At 40.4% G+C, this 20,123-nt stretch overlaps 1 protein-coding gene across 2 annotated transcripts in view; it reads left to right on the top strand.

Annotated features, from left to right (window-relative positions):
* The first annotated feature begins 11,640 nt into the window (after positions 1 to 11,640).
* GXYLT1 (glucoside xylosyltransferase 1) overlaps positions 11,641 to 20,123 on the top strand; it is a 60,213-nt gene continuing 51,730 nt past the window's right edge. For both annotated transcript variants that reach the window (XM_045366469.3, XM_045366468.3), the window contains exon 1: positions 11,641 to 11,915. In XM_045366469.3, the coding sequence (XP_045222404.2) occupies positions 11,695 to 11,915 (221 nt within the window). In that variant the 5' untranslated portion in view covers positions 11,641 to 11,694. The remainder of the gene's footprint in view (positions 11,916 to 20,123) is intronic.

The raw sequence follows: 20,123 nt of genomic DNA, 5'->3' as shown, positions 1-20,123 counted from the left end.
TTAGCTAAAGTTTAGCTTGTGTTTAGTAGACTATTTACTAAGACAGCAGTATGTGTAATACAGAATGATGTTCATCAAAACCAGTTCGCTTTAGGAAACTGTCACAGAGAAGTTTTACCTTGAATTACAAGATAATTCAAGACCCACTAAACCTGTGTGTATTATTTCCACTCCTCAGGAATTCCAGTTGGGGAAGTATCTATTTCACTGGGTCCTTGCCCCAAAAAGTTCCCCCGGGGGTTTATTCTTACAACTTTAAGTTTTTTGTTTTTTGTTTTTTAAATATTATTTGGTGTGATTTACACTAGATATATGTGGCCATTTATAAGAACAAAAGAAAATTATTAATTACTTTCCTGAATGCACATCCTTACCAGCCCAGATAATTTAAATGTTAAGTATGTAATGTGCAGTTGACCCTTGAACAACATAGGTTTTAACTGCGTGGGTGCACTTACACATGGATTTTCTTCCAACTCTGCCACGTTGAAGACAGCAAAATCAACCATTCCTCTTTTTCCTCAGCCTACTCAATATGAAGACTATGAGGATGAAGACCTTTATGATGATCAACTTCCACTTAATGAATAGTAAATATATTTTTCCTTCCTAATGATTTAACAATTTCTCTAGCTTACTTTATTGAAGAATACAGTATATAATACATATACAAAATATGTATTAATCAACTGTTTATGTTATCAGTAAGACTTCTGGTCAACAGTAGGCTTTTAGTAGTTACGTTTTGGGGAGTCAAAAGTTGTATGCGAGTTTCTGACTGCTTGAGGGTTGGTGTCTCTAACCGCCACATGTTTAAAGGTCAACTGAATTAGGCTTTGTGCTTAGCCAGTGCAGATATTCCTGTCTTTATGGAATGGTCTAATTCTGGAGCACATGAAATGCCGTAAGACTAAATACTTCAATGGAAAAAATCAGGTAGCTATCTGGAAGGCTTCAGTGCTCTGGGACATGTTTTACATTCTTAGTCTCCCCTGTTGGTGGGAGTTATGGACTGTAATAGCTCTCTCACTGTTGTAATACAGCATTTTGTTGACTTTGGTTTTATTTACATCAGTGTTATTTAATTCGGTGAACACTTATTGAGTATTCGGTGAACACTTATTGAATACATACTCAATAAGATGTGGAATGCACATCTTAGAGACTGTAAATTACAGTGCTGTAACTATAATAATAAAAACATGTATGAGATACGAGAGAGTGCTTGTTACCCATTTGTTTCTAGAAAATTCACCTAGGCTTAAGTATCTACTACAAGTGAACATTGAAAATGTTAGGGCCTCATCTTGATGTTTGAAGCTGATAACGTTGGGTGTCACCAGCAGTTTTAGCCAACTCTTGTTTTATTTACTCTAGCTTGAATTTTCAAAAGTTTAAGACTTTAAGCCATGTAAAGTGAGATAATTTATCATTTTCCTGCACTAATTTTTAAAAATCACACAACAACTGAATGAGGTCTGCTATGTCATTTTTGTAGATGAAGAAGCATATTACATCAGTCTGTCCAAAAGAAATTTTATTCAGATTTATTTCAGAAAGAGCTTTGCTTCACCTGAGAAATTGCCTTTTCCTTATGGACAAAGCAGATTATGAATTGCCCGAAATTTTTGCTGTAGTTGTGAGAAATCTCCTATTAAAATTGGGTTCAGGCTGGGTGCGGTGGCTCACACCTATAATCCCAGCACTTTGGGAGGCCGAGGTGGGCAGATCACCTGAGGTCAGGCTGGTTCAAGACCAGCCTGGCCAATATGGTGAAACCCCGTCTCTACTAAAAATACAAAAAATTAGCCGGTCATAGTGGCGGGCGCCTGTAATCCCAGCTACTTGGGAGACTGAGGCAGGAGAATTGCTTGAAACCAGGAGCTGGAGGTGGCAGTGAGCAGAGATCCTACCCCTGCACTCCAGCCTGGGTGACAGAGCGAGACTCCGTCTCAAAAAAAAAAAAAAAAATTGAGTTCAGTTTTAATAATTATGTGGGCTTGGTTGTCTGCTTATCTGTATTCTAATGTTTTAGTATTTTTCTGTCAAAGGAAAAAGATTTAATATAAAGATTCAAGCTTCACATCATGACAAATAATAAATTGTGAAATATAATTTTTTCTTCTTCTTCTTGTATTTTTTATAAATATTGGGTTTCCCAACATTTCCCTGGCTGGTCTTGAAATCCTGGGCTCAAGCCATCCTCTTGCGTTGGCCTCCTAAAGTTTTTGGGATTATAGGTGTGAGCCACGGAGCCTGGTGGTTACTCTTTTTCTATTTTAATCTAATTTCTTATTCTTGATCTTTTTTGTATTTTTCCAGAGTTTGATTTTTATCTACTTGTTTTTCTTTTGTTCTTATAAATGGCCACAAATCCTAGTGTAAATCAGGCCAGATAGTATTTTTTTAAAAAAATTCTTTATTTCAAGTTGTAAGAATAAACTCAGAGGGAACTTTTTGGGGCAAGGACCCAGTGAGATACATACCTCCCCAGCTGGAATTCCTGAGGAGTGGAAATACTACATACAGTTTTAGTAGGTCTTGAGATTACATCTAGATTTAAATTGGCTGACCTACCTGGAAGAAGGGAGTTTGGATGAAAGCTACCACCTCATCATCATTTTTCTAATAAATCTTTTAGCAAGAAAATTCAGAAACGAAAATAGAAACCAAGATTTATTAACTTAGATTTTATGGATATTATTTTCATTATCCTCTTTTAATTCATAATAATGCCGACAAGAAAATGGTCCTGTGTTTACTTTTGGAGTCAGCAAGAATGGGAAGAGTTGGAAGATTATAAAACTAGTTTGGGAGAAGACTTCTAAAGGACAAACAAAATGACAGTGAACACATTTTGTTTAATAATTTTTAATTTTTGTGGGTGCATAGGAGGTATATATATTTACAGGGTACATGAGATGTTTTGATATGTAATGCATAATAATCACATCATGGAGATTGGAGTATCCATCTCCTCAAGCATTTATCCTTTGTGTTACTGACAATCCAATTATACTCTTTTAGTTATTTTTAAATGTACAATTATGTTATCAAATAGAAGGTCTTATTCTATTTTTTTTTGTACTCATTAACATCCTCCCCACCCCCGCCACCTACCCTTCCCAGCCTCTAGTAACCATCCTTCTACTGTCTGTCTCCATGAGTTTAACCATTTTAATTGTTAGATCCCACAAATAAGTGAGAACATAGGATTTTTGTCTTTCTGACCCTGGCTTATTTCATTTAACATAACGATCTCCAGTTCCATCCATGTTGTTGCAAATGAGTGTATCTCATTTTTTTTATGGCTAAATAGTACTCCATTGTTTGTATGTACCACATTTCCTTTATCCAATCATCTATTGATGGACATTTACATTGCTTCCAAATCTTAGCTATTGTAAACAGTGCTGTAATAAACACGGGAGTACAGATATCTCTTCAATATACTGATTTCCTTTCTTTTGGGTATATACCTAGCAGTGGGATTGCTGGATCCTATGGTAGCTCGATTTTTAGTTTTTTGAGGAACCTCCAAACTGTTCTCCATAGTGGTTGTACTAATTTACATTCCCATCAACAATGTACAACGGTTCCCTTTTCTCCACATCCTTGCCAGCATTTGTTACTGCCTGTTTTTTGGATATAAGCCATTTTAATTGGGGTGAGATGATATCTCATTGTAGTTTTGATTTGCATTTCTCTGATGATCAATGATGTTGAGCACCTTTTCATATGCCCATTTGCCATTTGTACATCTTCTTTTGAGAAATGTGTATTCAAACATTTGGCCTATATTTTGATTGAATTATTAGATTTTTTTTTCTTACAGAGTGTTGCTTGAGCTCCTTATGTATTCTGGTTATGAATCCCTGGTCAGAGGGGTGGGTTGCAAATATTTTCTCCAATTCTGTGGGTTTCCTCATGTTGTTGAGTGTTTCCTTTGCTGTGCAGAAGCTTTTCAACTTGATATGATTCCATTTGTCCATTTTTGCTTTGGTTGCCTGTGCTTATGGGGTGTTACTCAAGAAATTTTTCCCCAGACTAAGGTCCTGGAGATTTCCCCCCATGTTTTCTTTTACTAATTTCATAATGTGAGTCTTAAAGTTAAGTCTTTAATCCAGTTTGATTTGATTTCTGTATATGGTGAGAGATAGGGGTCTAGTTTCATTCTTCTGCATATGGATATCCAGTTTTCCCAGCACGATTTATTGAAGAGATTGTCTTTTCCAGTGTATATTCTTGGCACTTTTGTCAAATATGAATTCATTGTAGGTGTGTGGACTTTTTTCTGGGTTCTCTATTATTTTCTATTAATTTTTTTTGGAGACAGAATCTCACTGTGTCACCCAGACTAGAGTGCAGTGGTGCAGTCTTGGCTCACTGCAACCTCCACCTCCTGGGTTCAAGAATTCTCATGCCTCAACCTCCTGAGTAGCTGGGATTACAGGTGTGCACCATCACACCCAGCTAATTTTTGTATATTTAGTAGAGACGGGTTTCGTCATGTTGGCCAGGTTGGTCTCTAACTCCTGGCCTCAAGTGATCCACCTGCCTTGGCCTCCCAAAGTGCTGGGATTACAGGTGTGAGCCACTGAGCCTGGCTTCTGGGTTCTATTCATTGATCTGTGTGTCTAATTTTATGCCAGTACCATGCTGTTTGGTTACTATAGCTCTGTAGTACAATTTGAAGTCAGGTAATGTGATTCCTCTAGTTTTGTTCTTTTTGCTTATTAGGACAGCTTTGGTTATTCTGTGTCTTTTGTGATTCCATATAAATTTTAGGATTGTTATTTATATTTCTGCGAAGAATGTCATTAGTATTCTGATAGACATTGCATTGAATCTGCATATTTCTTTGGGTAAAGTATGAACATTCTAACAATATGATTGTTCTAATCCATTAACTTGGAATCTCTTCATTTTTTTGTGTGTCCTCTAAATTTCTTTCATCAATGTTTTATAGTTTTCATTGCAGAGATCCTTCACTTCTTTGTTTAATTCCTAGATATTTAATTTTATTTGTGGCTCTTTTAATTGGGATTACTTTTGTTATTTTTCAGATTGTTCACTTTTGGTATATTGAAATGCTACTGATTTTTATATGTTGATTTTTTATCCTGAAACTTTAGAGAATTTGTTTATCAGTTCTAATAGTTTTCTGGTGGAGTCTTTAGGTTTTTCCAAATATAAGATTATAATTATCTGCAAACAAGGATAATTCAGCTTCTGTTCCAATTTGGATGCCCTTTATTTATTTCTCTTGTCTGATTGCTCTAGCTAGGACTTCCAGTAGTATGTTGAATAACAGTGGTGAAAGTGGGTGGTGTTGAATGCATTTTTAAAAAGAAACTAGGTTGAGTTCCCAGAAGAAAAGAGCAGTGATCTGGCCTTAGCCTAAGAGGTAGTTTTTGGTTTTTATTTATTTATTTATTTTTAGATGGAGTCTTGTTCTGTTGCCAGGCTGGAGTGCAGTGGCGCGATCTCTGCTCACTGCAACCTCCACCTCCCGGGTTCACGGGATCCTCCTGCCTCACCCTCCAGAGTAGCTGGGACTACAGGCGCGTGCCATCACACCCAACTAATTTTTGTATTTTTAGTAGGGACAGGGTTTCACCATGTTCGCCAGGATGGTTTCAATCTCCTGACCTGTGATCCGCCTGCCTCGGTGTCCCAAAGTGCTGGATTTTTTGGTATTTAATAAGGGAAAATTTAAAACGCCTATGTTTTCTAGCACAGAATAAGATAAATAATTTAAGGAACACTTTCACTTAATTGGAAAAGAGAGCAAAAAATAATATTTACTTTATTAAAAATAAAATATATAAATGTAAAAATAAAAGAAACCAAACATAACAGGATTACCTAGTGATGTAATTTCTGTATAGAAAGGAATATGAGGGAACAATAAGAATTCTGAGTTCAGCCAAGCTTCAGACAGAAGTGTGATAGTAGCAGAATTCTTAATTATTTTCAGTCTTCAATTTTTGGGAACGTGGGTCAAAAGAGTCTTGAAACCCTCACTCCCTCCCTCCCTCCCTCCCTCCCTCCCTCCCTTCCTTCCTTCCTTCCTTCCTTCCTTCTTTTTTCCTCCTTTCCTTTCCTTTCCTTTCTTCCTTCCTTTCTTTCTATGCTTATTTCCTTTTTAAAGTTTAAAAAAATTTTTGGGGGGTACATAGTATGTGTATATATTTACAGGGTACATAAGATGTTTTGATAAAGGCAGGCAATGCAAAATAATCACATCATGGAGAATAGGGTATCAATTCCTTCAAGCATTTATCCTCTGTGTTACAAACAATTCAATTACATACACTTTTAGTTATTTTTAAAATGTACCATTATGCTATTGACTATAGTCACCCTGTTGTGCTATCAAATAGTAGGTCTGTTCTTTAATATAATTATGAGCCTTGACTTATCACAATAATTTGCATATGGGTGTTTTCTTTTTTTTATATATTTTTTATTTTTTGAGATGGCTTTTCGCTCTTGTTGCCCAGGATGGAGTGCAGTGGCGCAATCTCAGCTCACTGTAACCTCTGCCTCCAGGGTTCAAGTGATTCTCCTGCCCCAGCCTCCCAAGTAGCTGGGATTACAGGCATGCACCACCATGCCTGGCTAATTTTGTATTTTTAGTAGAGACAGGGTTTTACTATGTTGGTCAGGCTGGTCTCAAACTCTTGACCTCAGGTGATCCACCCACCTCGGCTTCCCAGAGTGCTGGGATTACAGGCATGAGCCACACACCTGGCCTATGAGTGTTTTAATTCAAAATTTCCTCGTGACTAAATTTCCCTACAAATCTAGCTTTATATTTTACTGACTTTTTTTTTTTTTGAGACGGAGTCTCACTGTCACCCAGGCTGGCATTCAGTGGTGCGATTTTAGCTCACTGCAACCTCCACCTCCTGGGCCCAAGTGATCCTCCCATTTCAGCCTCCCACGTAGCTGGGACCACAGATGCACAGCACCATGCCCAGCTAATTTTTGTATTTTTTGTAGAGATGGTTTTTCACCATGTTGCCCAGGCTCATCTTGAATTCCTAAGCTCAAGTGACCTTCCTGCCTTGGCCTCCCAAAGTGCTGGGATTACAGGCATGAGCCATTGCGCCTGGCCGTTACTATTTTTTAAAAAATAATATATTTTGTTTTACTAATTGGTATGCAGGGTTCTTGAAGTTTGAACCAGGGAGAAACAGAGGGTTGTCCAGAGGATATTCCTTGCTCTCTTTCCCACCTAGCCCACTCTACACTTTCCCTACCTTGTAGATGGAAATGTACGCGAAATTCTGGTATCATATAGGAGGTTAAGACATCCTCATGAATTGGCTTTCCACCGCTTCTTTTTTTTTTTTCAATTTAAATTATTTATTTATTCTTAATCTTTCACTACTACTTTTTCTACTCTTGTGGCCTGTAGCAACGTGTTTTTGAGAATGAAGAGCATCACTTTACTCTTTCATTCTTCCCCGACTCTTTCCCTAGAGTTACTCCTCTGAATGAACACATGAGATTTTTGTTCAAACTAAACATTATTTTCCAACTTTTCCTCCAGTCCAACAAAATCTCTAGGAATCGGACTGTGGAAAATCGGGAAATACACTAGAAGACCACTAGGGGAGAGAATGAATTTTACTTTTAGCCTGAGTTTCTGAATCTTTGTGCTCTGCTACTAATCTGACTTATATTTCACTGATTGTAAATTTTATTTTAGACTCCAAGACCAGTCTGAAAGATTTTCATATAACATTGGTTCCCTTTTTCTTTCAATTTGAATTTGTACCACTCCATTTAGTGCTTATTTGTTCCTAGTGAGATAGCATGGTGTAATGGAAAAGAACAAGAAATAGAAATCTTAGAGGATTTCTATTTGAATTTTGGATCTTATTATTAACCATGTGGTAAATGAATATCTCCGAATTTCAGGCTGTTTGCTTTTTGAGGGGAAGCTGTTTTATATTTTTAAATTTTTCTTACTATCTGTGGTCATCAGGCTCGTTTATTTAAAAGAATAGAATAACATCTCCTACTTCATAGCAATGTTATAAAGATTAAATTAAACATTTATTTATTTATTTGTAGAAAGAGGGGTCTCATTATATTACCCAAGTTGTTTTCGATCTCCTGGCCTCAAGCAATCCTCCCAGCTCTTCCTCCCAAAGCGCTGGGATTACAGGTGTGAGCCACTGTGTCCAGCCAAGGATTAAATTCCATTGTGCATAGACCTTTATAAAATGGAAGTCATGCAAAAAGGTTTTTTTTTTCCCTGCAAAAAGTTTTTGAATTTTACTCCGAAAAGGTGTAGAATTTAACTCTTTCTCCATGTCTTTTTTTTTTTTTTTTTTTTAATTAAGGAATCAAGTACTTAAGGTAGAAGTGTAAAGAAAATGCTGAGCAGGCCCCCAAATCTGCTCCAGAGTGATTTAGAGAAGATATTTAAACAAAATGAAAACGGCGGCCGGGCGCAGTGGCTCATGCCTGTAATCCCAGCACTTTGGGAGGCCAAGGCGGGTGGATCACGAGGTCAAGAGATAGAGGCTATACTGGCCAACATGGTGAAACCCCGGCTCTACTAAAAATACAAAAAATTAGCTGGGCGTGATGGCACGCACACGCCTCTAGTCCCAGCTAATCGGGAGGCTGAGGCAGGAGAATCACTCACTTGAACCCGGGAGGCGGAGGTTGCAGTGAGCCGAGATTGCGCCACTGCACTCCAGCCTGGAGACAGAGCAAAAGTCCATCTCAAAAAAAAAAAATAAATAAATAAAGAAAAAAGAAAACGCCCATTGATTGAATGCCTATTGTATATCCAAGATGTACTAGGAGCTATACCAAAAATCAAGATTAATCTTTTAAATATAAAATTATTGAGATATGGCTTAATTCTGAATCAGAGAATTTTCCAGATCATGGAGATCTCTATCTCCTAAACAACAAATTTTGATACTCTTAAATTACTTTTTCTCCACCTAAATTTACCTATTTGATAGGATGAATGAAGGTCAACATGGGTTAAAAATTTGGATATCAGTCTATCAGAGAATTAAGAGACTGGCATAGAGAAAAAAATAGATTTAGGAATACATACCTTCACGCAGTACATGAAAGAAACACCTAACTGTTGTGACATCAAATATGTAAAAGCGTCTTCATAACTTAATTTTAGCAATATCAAAATGCAATGTGTAAATCCGGTTAATAATTAGAGGGGATGCCAGCATGCACACAGCTCCTCAAAGATAGCCAGTTAAGATGGTGTATAATAGAAAAATCATTTCTATTTTTGGAATGGTTTATATAATTTTTCAACAGAAAATTACAGGATTAGAAGGAACCTAAAGGGATAATATGGTCCAGTACCCTGATGTCAATAAATGAGTGGCTATTCTTCCCGATATGCTCTTTTCATAAAATTGTTGCAGAAATGAAAATTGCTTGCCTTCTCTTTTTGCCATTCCATTATTTTAACCATCTGTGGGTCAAGGAGTTATTCTTAATTATTACTACGTTTAGTTTCTTTGTTGAAATAGATAAGTTACAGTTAGTATCTTTTAAATTAAACATTTTTTGAGTACCAGTCCTTACTCTAGTTTCTTGGTACCATATCCTTCAGCTTTCTCTCAAAAGGTATTTTCATTATTATCAATGCTTTTCCTATCATTCTGGGTACTTCGTTAAGTTTATCTTCATTTCTCTAAGAAGTGTAAGTTGTAGTGGAAGGATTTAGTATTCTCGTGGTTTTTATTTGCCTGTCCTGCCTTTGAGAGCAGTACACTCCTTTATTTCTGAATACTCTGCATCCGAGCCCCTTGTCTGGCATGTAGAATATGTTCAATAAATGTTTATTGAATGCATAGATGTATGTTCTCATTCTCTTTACACATCTCGATAGCATGCTAATTTTCATTTTTTATCAGGTAAAGTAAGAAGGGGAGGAAGTTGAACCTTAAATTTGTTCAGTGACTTTCTCATGGTCACAGAACCACTACTTTTTTGGTATAGGGAGCCAAGGATCCAAATGGAAACTGCTACTATATTGAGCATTTCCCCACCTTGTATTTCATGGTGAAACTTGTCAACTCCCCAGATGCAATTTCAGCAGTTAAACGCATGATTTTTCCCTATGAATGTGTGTTTGTGTGTGTGTGTGTATTTTGAAGCCTCCTTTCCCTCACTTTTTGGCACTGGTGCTGCTTTCTGCTTCCAATCTCTCCTCTAGCTGTTTCAGCCTCCACACTACAGCCAGAGTCTGCTCTCTAAAATGCAAATGTGATCATGTTACTTCCCTATTTAAAAACCCTTCAATGGTTCACTAGTGTCTTGCAGATTAAATTCAAACTCCTAGGTGTGCTAAACAAAGCACTCAAATATCTGGCCCCTTCTACGCTCTTATCGCTCGTCATATCCTCTCTTGCATTCACTTAGCTGGTGGTATCAAACTTCTCACGGTTCCCTACACAGGAGCCTGTTTATTGATCCTTCAGCCTGGAATTACTTCCCTGAACCGACTCAAGACTCTAGCGGCACCTTTGCTATGAAGTCTCTCTTGACCACACTCGCAGACAGAACTGATTGTTCCTTTGTGTGTGTCCCTTACAGGCCTGGATCTTAAGTCTGTATCATTGTGTTGCGCTTATTTACAAGTATCCGCTGTCCCACCCACGCTCCAGTTAGGCTTCTTTATACCCCTAGATACTCACACAGCGCTTGGCCCAAGTGATGCTTTATAAATGGTCAATGAATGAACGTAGTGGAAACAGCTGAAGAAGAGGGAGAAGAACTGGGGAAGAAAGGAGAAGCTCTGTGGGGAGAATACTAATTGTTTTGCACATGCAAATAATGAGTTGTGAGGGAGGTCAAAAAGGTCAAAGGGAAGAGCCCTGCAGTACAGGAACTCTCTGTCTGCTGGCAGGCAAGGTCCGCATACCAAACACACGAAGCAATGAGCTTATCTGAGTGAAAATGGCTCGTGCACATTCTAGTATCACAGAAACTTACAGGCTGGGGGAGGATGGAGAGGAAAGTGGCCTAGTCAAGTGCCTTCTAAGTGCTAGGCGGTTTTCGTGCGTTAAACAGTTTAATCTTTACAACCACCCCACGATGAGGATAGTAGCTCCATTTTAGGGACGAAGAAACATGCTCAGAGAATTTAGGTTACCCAGTGTCACAAACCACCATGTGGAAGGACCATAATTAGAATTTAGGTCAACTGCCTCCAGAGCCGAGGCTTTCGCTCCACCTCTCTCGGCGGTCGAGACCCACTGGGCTCCCAGTCACCTGCGCGTCAGCCTGCGTTCACTCTTCCCCGCAAGCGCGCCGCGTTCCGCGCGCCCACTCCGCCCCCGGCGCGCCAGCCCTGCGTCCCTCCCACGCGATCTGCGCCGGCGCGTCCAGCCCTCCCGCCCGGGGGAGAGGCGGGGCTGCGTCGCTGCGGCTGACCCATGGGCGCACGGCGGCAGAGGCGGCGTCCGGGCTTCCGGGCGGGTTGTCAGCCGGCTCCGGCGCCGCGGCTGCGCTCGCCTAGGTGGTGGGCGGGGAGGGAAGGAAGGGAGCGGGTGCAAGGCGGCGGCCGCGGCGGCGGCGGGGGAGGAACTTGTTGCGCCCGCGGCTGCGCGGTGCCGCTCCCTCAGCTCCAGTTCGCCCGGGCGGGCGCGGCGGCGGCGGAGACTGAGGAGCGCGGCCGGGGCGATGCGGCGCTACCTGCGCGTCGTCGTGCTGTGTTTGGCCTGCGGCTTCTGCTCGCTTCTTTACGCTTTCAGTCAGCTCGCCGTATCCCTGGAAGAAGGAGCGGGTGGCGGTGGCGGGAAGCCGCAGGCCGCGGTGGTTTCCTGGCTCGCGGGCGGCGGACGCGGCGCCGTGAGAGGCACGGGCGGCGCGGGCCCCGCAGCGCATCCCGGCGGGTCGGGCAGGTACGGGCAGTTCCCGGTGGGGGACGCGGCGGGCGCAGGGCGCGGGCTCGGCCTGGCCCGGGCTGCTCGCGGGTCGGCGCCGCGCCTCCCGCGTCTTTCCTGCGGTTTCTGACCCCTCACTCATTTCCCTCCTTCCCCTCCGGCCGGGACTAAACCAGCGCTGCTCCTGCCTGAGAGTGTCCCACACTTTTTGTGTTTGTCTTTTGACCCAGTCATGCGCCCTTTAAAGCAGTTAGAAATTAATTTTCAGTTTTTTAAAAAAAGGATTCTTTGAAAATAAGTGTTCACAAAAGCCTTGCTGCTGCCTGGCTAGTGAGAATTCCTTCTTGTTTCAGTGGAGTTCAAGTTGAGATATTTAAACAGGCTGGCGCCCTAGTTCAGTGTTTAAGGATTGTGCGTGTATGTGTGTGTGTTTTGTCTCTCATGCTGATTTTGCTGTGTTAACGCTTACACTTTTAAGCATTAGCCACGGTTAAATTTGGAAATGGCATTTGTGCGGGGTGTGAAATTTTCTTTTGGAAACACTATCTTTCTTGACAAATCGGTATTTAAAAAGCGACGTAATGACCTAGGTGGCTTTGCACAAATCACTGCCAGAGTAGGAATCGACACGAGATTTAAATAGAAAAAAAAAAAATGTTTCTGTCAACGCATTATGAATGCTTGAAATCTGAGCGTTTACACTGCCTTGCAACATGGACACTTCCACCTTATGTATGGGCACCTCTCTGGCAACGACTGAAGTGCTCCCTACCAAGACTTGGCAAATGCTGCTTTGATACAGAAAAGTATAGGATTTGTCTGGAGAGGGAGTGTAGGTCAGCTGTGGGCTGTTTAACATCATTTTGAGAGTCGATGGTCATTCCCAGAATGAAAAGGGGAAGTTTGGGCAGAGTAGCAGCGTGGAAAGCGGACTTGTCGTGTTTTTACCCTGCAATTTGATTACAGTCAGGGTAATTCCTACATCAGGACCCTCAGTTGTCTGTCTTGGGAGAAAGCATTCACTGAAAACTTGAATGAGCTCGTGAAAAATGACAGGTTGAAGCTAAACTGTTTATGGCCTAGTACGTTATTGTGAAGCATTTGCAATTATGGAAAATGGATTATATTGGGCAAAATTGTAAGGAGGCAACATTTTAATTAAATATTTAATGAAGTTAGACTGATGCTAGCATTGCATTTTTAGTGCTTTGGTCTTAGATATTTTATTTTGTGACAAAAATTTACAAATTTTGTTTACTTGACCTAAAGTTAACTTTAATAAAATTATTTGAAATTTTTGAAAATAAGAGCCTCAGTTTCAATAAACATCCAATAGAATCATTACTTAAATGTTACGTTTTATGTGTCAGGATTGAGTCAGCTGAAATGCTGTACTTTTTTAGGTCTTTTGAGTAGCATGACTCTATTTTAAACGAGGTGTACATCTAAGTTAGAACTAAAGGTGTATCTATCTGTCTTTGTAAAAATGTGATGAAGAACAACATGTCACCACATTTGTGTGCATAAGAAACCATTTGGGCAGAGGAACAAGGTGGAAAAGTTGGATTGTCAAGTTTTACCCTATGGTTTGATTAAGGTCATGCAAATTACTAAGACCTCAGGACTCTATTTTACGTATCGTCATTTATGACATCTTTATAGAAATCTCGTAGAGTTAAATCAACTTTTGGCAACGCTTGGTAGGTAGCTCACACCTGTAACCCCAGAATTTGGGGAGGCCGAGTGGGGATGATTGATTGCTGGAGACCAGGAGTTTGACACCAGCCTGGTCAACAACCCATCTCTACAAAAAATAAAAAAATTTTTAAAAATTAACTGAATGTGGTGTTTCACACCTGTAATCACAGCACTTTGGGAGGCCGAGGTGGGAGGATCACTGGAGCCCAGGAGTTCAAGGCTACAGTGAGCTATGATTGTACTAGTGTAATCCAACCTGGGTGACAGAGCAAGATCCGGTCTCCAAAAAAACAGAACCAAACCAAAACTTTTTTGGCCACCATGAGATATGGTATAGAAATCCCTAAGCTCTTCATGTATAAATCATTTGGCCAAGATCGAAAGCGAATCATTATTGGAGGAGGATTAGAAACCGTGTATCCTTTGATTGTTATACAAGAGCTCTTTCTGTAAAGAGAGATAAGGGTCTAATTTAGATAGTGGACTCAGTGCGCAGTGGGGCTATGGGACAAGCCAGCAGCTTCCTGTTTTCAGTAGTACTTAGGTATTACTGCATTTTTGTCTTTTTTGATAACATCTTACTTGAAAGATTATAACTATTATTTCTCTTATTTTAAACATGGAATCTAGGTTTGTACCCAGTTAAGTTCCGTTGTTTAGATCTTATAAAAACTATTCATAGTATAGAATTTCATGGCAACAAAATACTTGGAAAAGTGTTTCCAAGTCCTTGAAATAAGAACTTTAAAATGAAAGGAACAGTTTTTCAGTGGAATCTCTTATCCATTAGTGTATTCTATTTGAAGCCATGATTTTAATAATCAGAAAATACATAGGTCTTGGAGTCAGATAAACCCATGTTCTCAGTATTCTGGCTCTGGTTGCTGTGAGACTTTGCCTAAATTGTGTCAGTTGCCTGTGTTTTAATTTCCTCACTTGTAAAATGTAGATAATACTTATTTTTTTAAAGCTTTATTAGGGTATAATTGATAAATAGAAATTGTATATGGTTAAGGCATACAACTTGATAGTTTGACATACACGTACATTGAGAAATGATCACAGTCAAGCTAGTTAAACATCATTCATCACCTCACGTAGGGTTTTTTTTTTTTTTTTTGTGGTGAAAGCACTTAAGATCTACTGTCATAGCACATTTTAGATATACAATACAGGTTGTTTAGTCACCAGGCTGTACATTAGATTACCTTACTTAATTTATAATGGAATTCTTAGTTGTCTTTGGTAAAATTCAATAAAACGATCTCAAGCAAAACATATTTATAGGCTTATACAGTTTTTGAATTGAAGGAAAAACTGCAGATAGCAGGGCAGCTCAAAGGACCTTAAGGAATGGGGACTCTTTTCCACTAACGACATAACTTTCTTCATGGGGTTTTTCTATTCTTGCAGGTTTTATTCTCTAATCTCAAATACAAAATCCTAGGAAAAGGCTGTCATTGGACTTGCTTGGATTGCATGCCCGTTTGTGGACCAGTCAGTGTTAACTTGGGATGGGGAGCTCTGATTTGTTGACTGTGTCACTTGCACATGCCTGGTGCAGACAGAATAACATGATTGGTGTTGGAGAGGAGGGGTGCCTCAAAGGAGAAGAAATGCTGGGTAGGCAGTGGCTCTTCTACAAGAAGAGACTCAGGCTCTTCAGTGTGGACAGACTGTATTAATTAAGGTGTTGGACACAAAGCAGTAGTTATTACCGGACATCAGTACTTCATATCACTTAGTTGCATTTTGGTTCCTTTTTGCATTTTAGTTACTCAGGGTGATTAAATTATCATATTTCACTGATGAGTCCTGACATTGATTATCAAAATTTTACGTGTGGCTATACAGCAGTATTGGTAGTGGGGAATCAAGAAATTACTAAATGTTTCGGTGATACCATTTCTGGACCTATCATGCCCTTGGAGTCTCCTCGTGTGTCTCCTTGTCACACAGGGAGGTAATTACCTCACTTTCTTTTTTAGATCTGGTTAGGCCATAGACTTATCATTTCTGCTGGATCCTGGGAACCCTAGTGTTGTATACTGAGAACTTAAAGAATAGAAAGTAAGGGTTTTGGAGTGACAGACTTCAGCTTTGCCACTTACTGACTGTTGACCTTGAACTTGTTTTCTTCATCAGAGAGAAGAGTATGATATTGTTTGTGAGAATTGAAATTAAATATTAAATAGCTGGCGTAGAGTACCTAGTATGGTGCCTGACACAACAACATTTTAGCAAATATCATTTTGGTAATTTAAATTTTAAGTTGGGATTTTTTTTTTTTCTTTCCAATTTCTGACCTCTGGGAAAAATTCTGGTCGTTGGGCTCCAGTTAAGACCTGTTAAATCAAAATGCCCTGGCAATGGGGTCCAGGAATTTATATTTTACATATGTGCCCCAGCTTGTTGTGATAAAACCAAAAATTGAGAATAGTTTGGGCACTATTTTCACACTACTGTTTTTAATGAAGTTCCCCCTGCCCTTTTTTTTTTCTCTTTCTCTTTTTCTTTTTTTTCCCTTTTTCCTTTTTTTTTTTTTTTTTGAGGCAGAGTCTCTCTTTGTCGCCCAGACTGGAGTGCAGTGGAGCCATCTCTGCTCGCTGCAAGCTCTGTCTCCGGGGTTCACGCCATTCTCCTGCCTCAGCCTCTGAGTAGCTGGGACTATAGGCGCCCACCACCACACCCGGCTAATTTTTTGTATTTTTAGTAGAGGCGGGGTTTCACCGTATTAGTCAGGATGGTCTGGAAATCCTGACCTGGTGATCCGCCTGCCTCAGCTTCCCAAAGTGCTGAAATTACAGGCGTGAGCCACCTGCCCAGCCCATTTCCTCCCTTTTTTCTGCAGTTATGTTTGAAGAAGAGAGTTGAGTCGGTGAGCAGTAAAGAGAGTTGAATTACTTACTAAAGCCATTTTAATCTCTGCTTTGTTATTGCAAAAACATCTTACTTAAAACCAGTGCCCTGTACCTTGTATTTTAGGTCACTGAAGGATCATAGTGTCTACGTTACGTATTTGTGAAGTGTTATCTTAGTTTGATTGGGCTGCTATAACAAAATACCATCGACTAGAGAGCTTAGAAACTACAGAAATTTATTTCTTTCGGTTCTGGAGACTAGAAATCCAAGTCAAGGCACCAGCAGGTTCAGTGGCTGATGAGGACCCACTTCCTGGTTCATACCATAGATGGCGCCTTCTCCCTGTGTTCTCACATGGTAGAAGACATGAGGCAGACCCCTTTTATAAGGGCCCCCCACTAATCCCATTGGTGGAGGCTTTGCTCTCATGACCTAATCACCTACCCAAAGGCCCTGCCTCGTAACATCATGTTGGTAATTAGATTTCAACATATGAATTTTGAGGGGACACAAACATTCAGATCATAGCAAATGCTTAGTGCAGACCTGACACATAGTATTTAATAAATACTAGTAATTAATTAAAATATTCCGTGCTTTTGGGGGGGAAACTTACTTGGCTTATGAAAAAATAATAGGTACTTTTGATTTAGAAATCTTATTTTTTAATTTCTGAGACAAGGTCTCACTCTGTCATCCAAGGTGGAGTACAGTGGCCTGAGATCATGGCTCACTGCAGCCTTGACTTTCTGGGCTCAAGTGATCCTCCCACCTTAGCTTCCCGAGTAGCTGTGACTACAGGCGTGCACACCACACCTGGCTTTTTTTTTTTTTTGGTGACAGAGTCTCGCTCCGTTGCCCAGGCTGGCATGCAGTGGCATAATCTCGGCTCAGTGTAACCTCCGCCTCCTGGGTTCAACCAATTCTCCTGCCTCAGCCTCACAAGTAGCTGGGATTACAGGTGTGTGCCAATCTGCCCAGCTTTTTTTTTTTTTTTGTATTTTTTGGTAGAGGTGGGATTTCACCATGTTGGCCAGCCTGGTCTTGAACTCCTGACCTCAGGTGATCCGCCTGCCTCGGCCTCCCAAAGTGCAGGCATGAGCCACCATACCCTGCTTAGAAAATCTTATTTTAAAGCAGTAAGATCATTATCTTTATGCCATACCTATTGAAAGTACTTCCCCCTAGGTATAAACTTAAATTTTATTAATTATGTGTGTACTGTATGAGGTTTACGTTTTGTTTTTAGATTGGCTACTTTTTGCTTTATCGTTTTTTACCTTTGTTATGCATGGGAAAGCTTTCTACCAGTTTTTTTTTTTCCCTCCTTTTTTTACATTTAAATCAATCTGGCCTTGTGGGGAAGCTACGCGGGTAGAGGAGGTATATTGTGTGATGCTAACTGTTTCTTTGAAATGGTTAATTGTTTCAGTGTCATTTATATATAAACAGCCCTTTTCCTACTTGCCGAGGATTAATGAAATTAGAAATTTAAGAAAAAGGTCTTGGAGCTAGAAATTAAGTTGTCTGGAAACTATTTATTTATTTTCTTTTTTTCTTTTTGAGAGGGAGTCTCTGTCGCCCAGGCTGGAGTGCAGTGGTGTAATCTCGGCTCACTGCAGCCTCCGCCTCCTAGGTTCAAGCGATTCTCCTGCCTCAGCCTCCTGAGTAGCTGGGACTACAGGCGCGTGCCACCATACCTGGCTAATTTTTTATTTTTAGTAAAGACGGGGTTTCCCCATGTTGGCCAGGCTGGCCTTGAACTCCTGACCTCAGGTGATCTGCCTGCCTCGGACTCCCAAAGTGCTGGGATTACAGGTGTGAGCCACCGTGTCTGATCTGGAAACAATTTGGTTGAAAATTAAATAACAGTAATTTGGCATATCATGGGAATGGCCTCCTTTAGTATGTCTGTAAGCATCTTTGCTTCTCTTGCACAGTCACAGGGTGGGGATACATGTCTTGAAGTTGCATTGCTGCTTTGCAGCAGCACTTCATTCATACTGTCATGTATTTATGCTGAATATGCCTAAATTTGTCACTGACTTTGTTTTTTTTTTTTTTTAATTTGAGATGGAGTCTTGCTCTGTCACCCAGGCTGGAGTGCAGTGGCACGATCTTGGCTCACTGCAAGCTCCGCCTCCCGGGTTCACACCATTCTCCTGCCTCAGCCTCCCGAGTAGCTGGTACTGGTGCCCACTACCACGCCCAGCTAATGTTTTGTGTTTTTAGTAGAGATGGGGTTTCACCGTGTTAGCCAGGATGGTCTTGACCTCTTGACCTCGTAATCCGCTTTTTTTTTTTTCAAGATGGACACTCTGTCGCCCAGGTGGGAGTGCAATGGTGTGATCTCGGCTCACTGTAACCTCCGCCTCCCGAGTTCAAGCGATTCTCCTGCCTCAGCCTCCCAAGTAGCTGGGAGTACAGGTGCATGCCACCAGGCCTGGCTAATTTTTTGTGTTTTTAGTAGAGATGGGGTTTTACCGTGTTAGGTAGGATGGTCTCGATCTCCTGATTTTGTGATCCTCCCGCCTCGGCCTCCCAAAATGCTGGGATTACAGGTGTAAGCCACTGCACCTGGCCTAATTTTTCTATTTTTAGTAGAGACAGGGTTTCACCATGTTGGTCAGGCTGGTCTCGTATCACTGACTCTTTAAGTTTTGCATGGTTTTCACTGAAGCCTCCTATCATGGACATTTTGAAATGAAAATTACTTTTTCTAGTTTGACTTAAAAGTGTAACCAGGCACGGTGGCTCATACCTGTAATCCTAGCAAGGAGGCCACGGTGGGTGGATTGCTTGAATCCAGAAGTTCTAGACCAACCTTGGCAATATGGCAAAACACTCTCTCAACAACAACAAAAATACAAAAAATTAATTGGGCATAGTGGTGTGCACCTGTGGTCCCAGCTACTCCAGAGGTTGAGATGGGAGGATCGCTTGAGCCCAGGAGGTTGAGGCTGCAATGAACCGTGTTCGCACCACTGCACTCCAGCCTGGGCGACTTGCTTATTTATGTGTGTGTGTGTGTATGTATGTATAAAAAACATTTTGTAATTGGATTTAAGTAAACTTCAAGTTTGACAACTGTTAATTGTGCCGAGCGTTGTTTTATCACATGTAAATATATGTAACCACCCCCATAGTCAGGATACAGAATTGTTTCATCACCACGAAGATACCTTGTGCTACCCCTTAGTCAGTTGTAGACAAGCTTTAATCTTTATGCCTTGTTAAATTTGAGGATGAGCCATAGTAACGTTTTATTTGTTTGATCCACAGTGAAAAACATTCCCTTTTAGGACTTCAGTGCTTTTGAATGTCAGTATGGGTATAGTGAAGACATATCCACCAACTCATATTAACACTTTGCCCCATTAAAATTATTTAAGAGTTACCTCTTTGAATGTTGGATTTTAGTATTCTGCTTTCAACAGTTTTAAGCAACTAATAGCCAGAACCTAGATAACTACCTTTACTTTTCCAATATTTTCAAACTTTATTTTTTGGCCTGAAAGTACACGTGCTGTCTTCAGATGAGTTGCTTTTGCTAATTTATCTTATTGCCTCTAATAAGCCACTGATACGTCGTAAATTCTCAGTGTGAGTTTCTCCTCTTTAAGTTCTCAGTGTGAGTTTCTACTCTTTATCTTAACCTCCAAAACC

This window comes from Macaca fascicularis, chromosome 11 (genome assembly GCF_037993035.2).
Source record: "Macaca fascicularis isolate 582-1 chromosome 11, T2T-MFA8v1.1".
NCBI lineage: Eukaryota > Metazoa > Chordata > Mammalia > Primates > Cercopithecidae > Macaca > Macaca fascicularis.
This window is presented reverse-complemented; position numbering and strand designations above follow the sequence as displayed.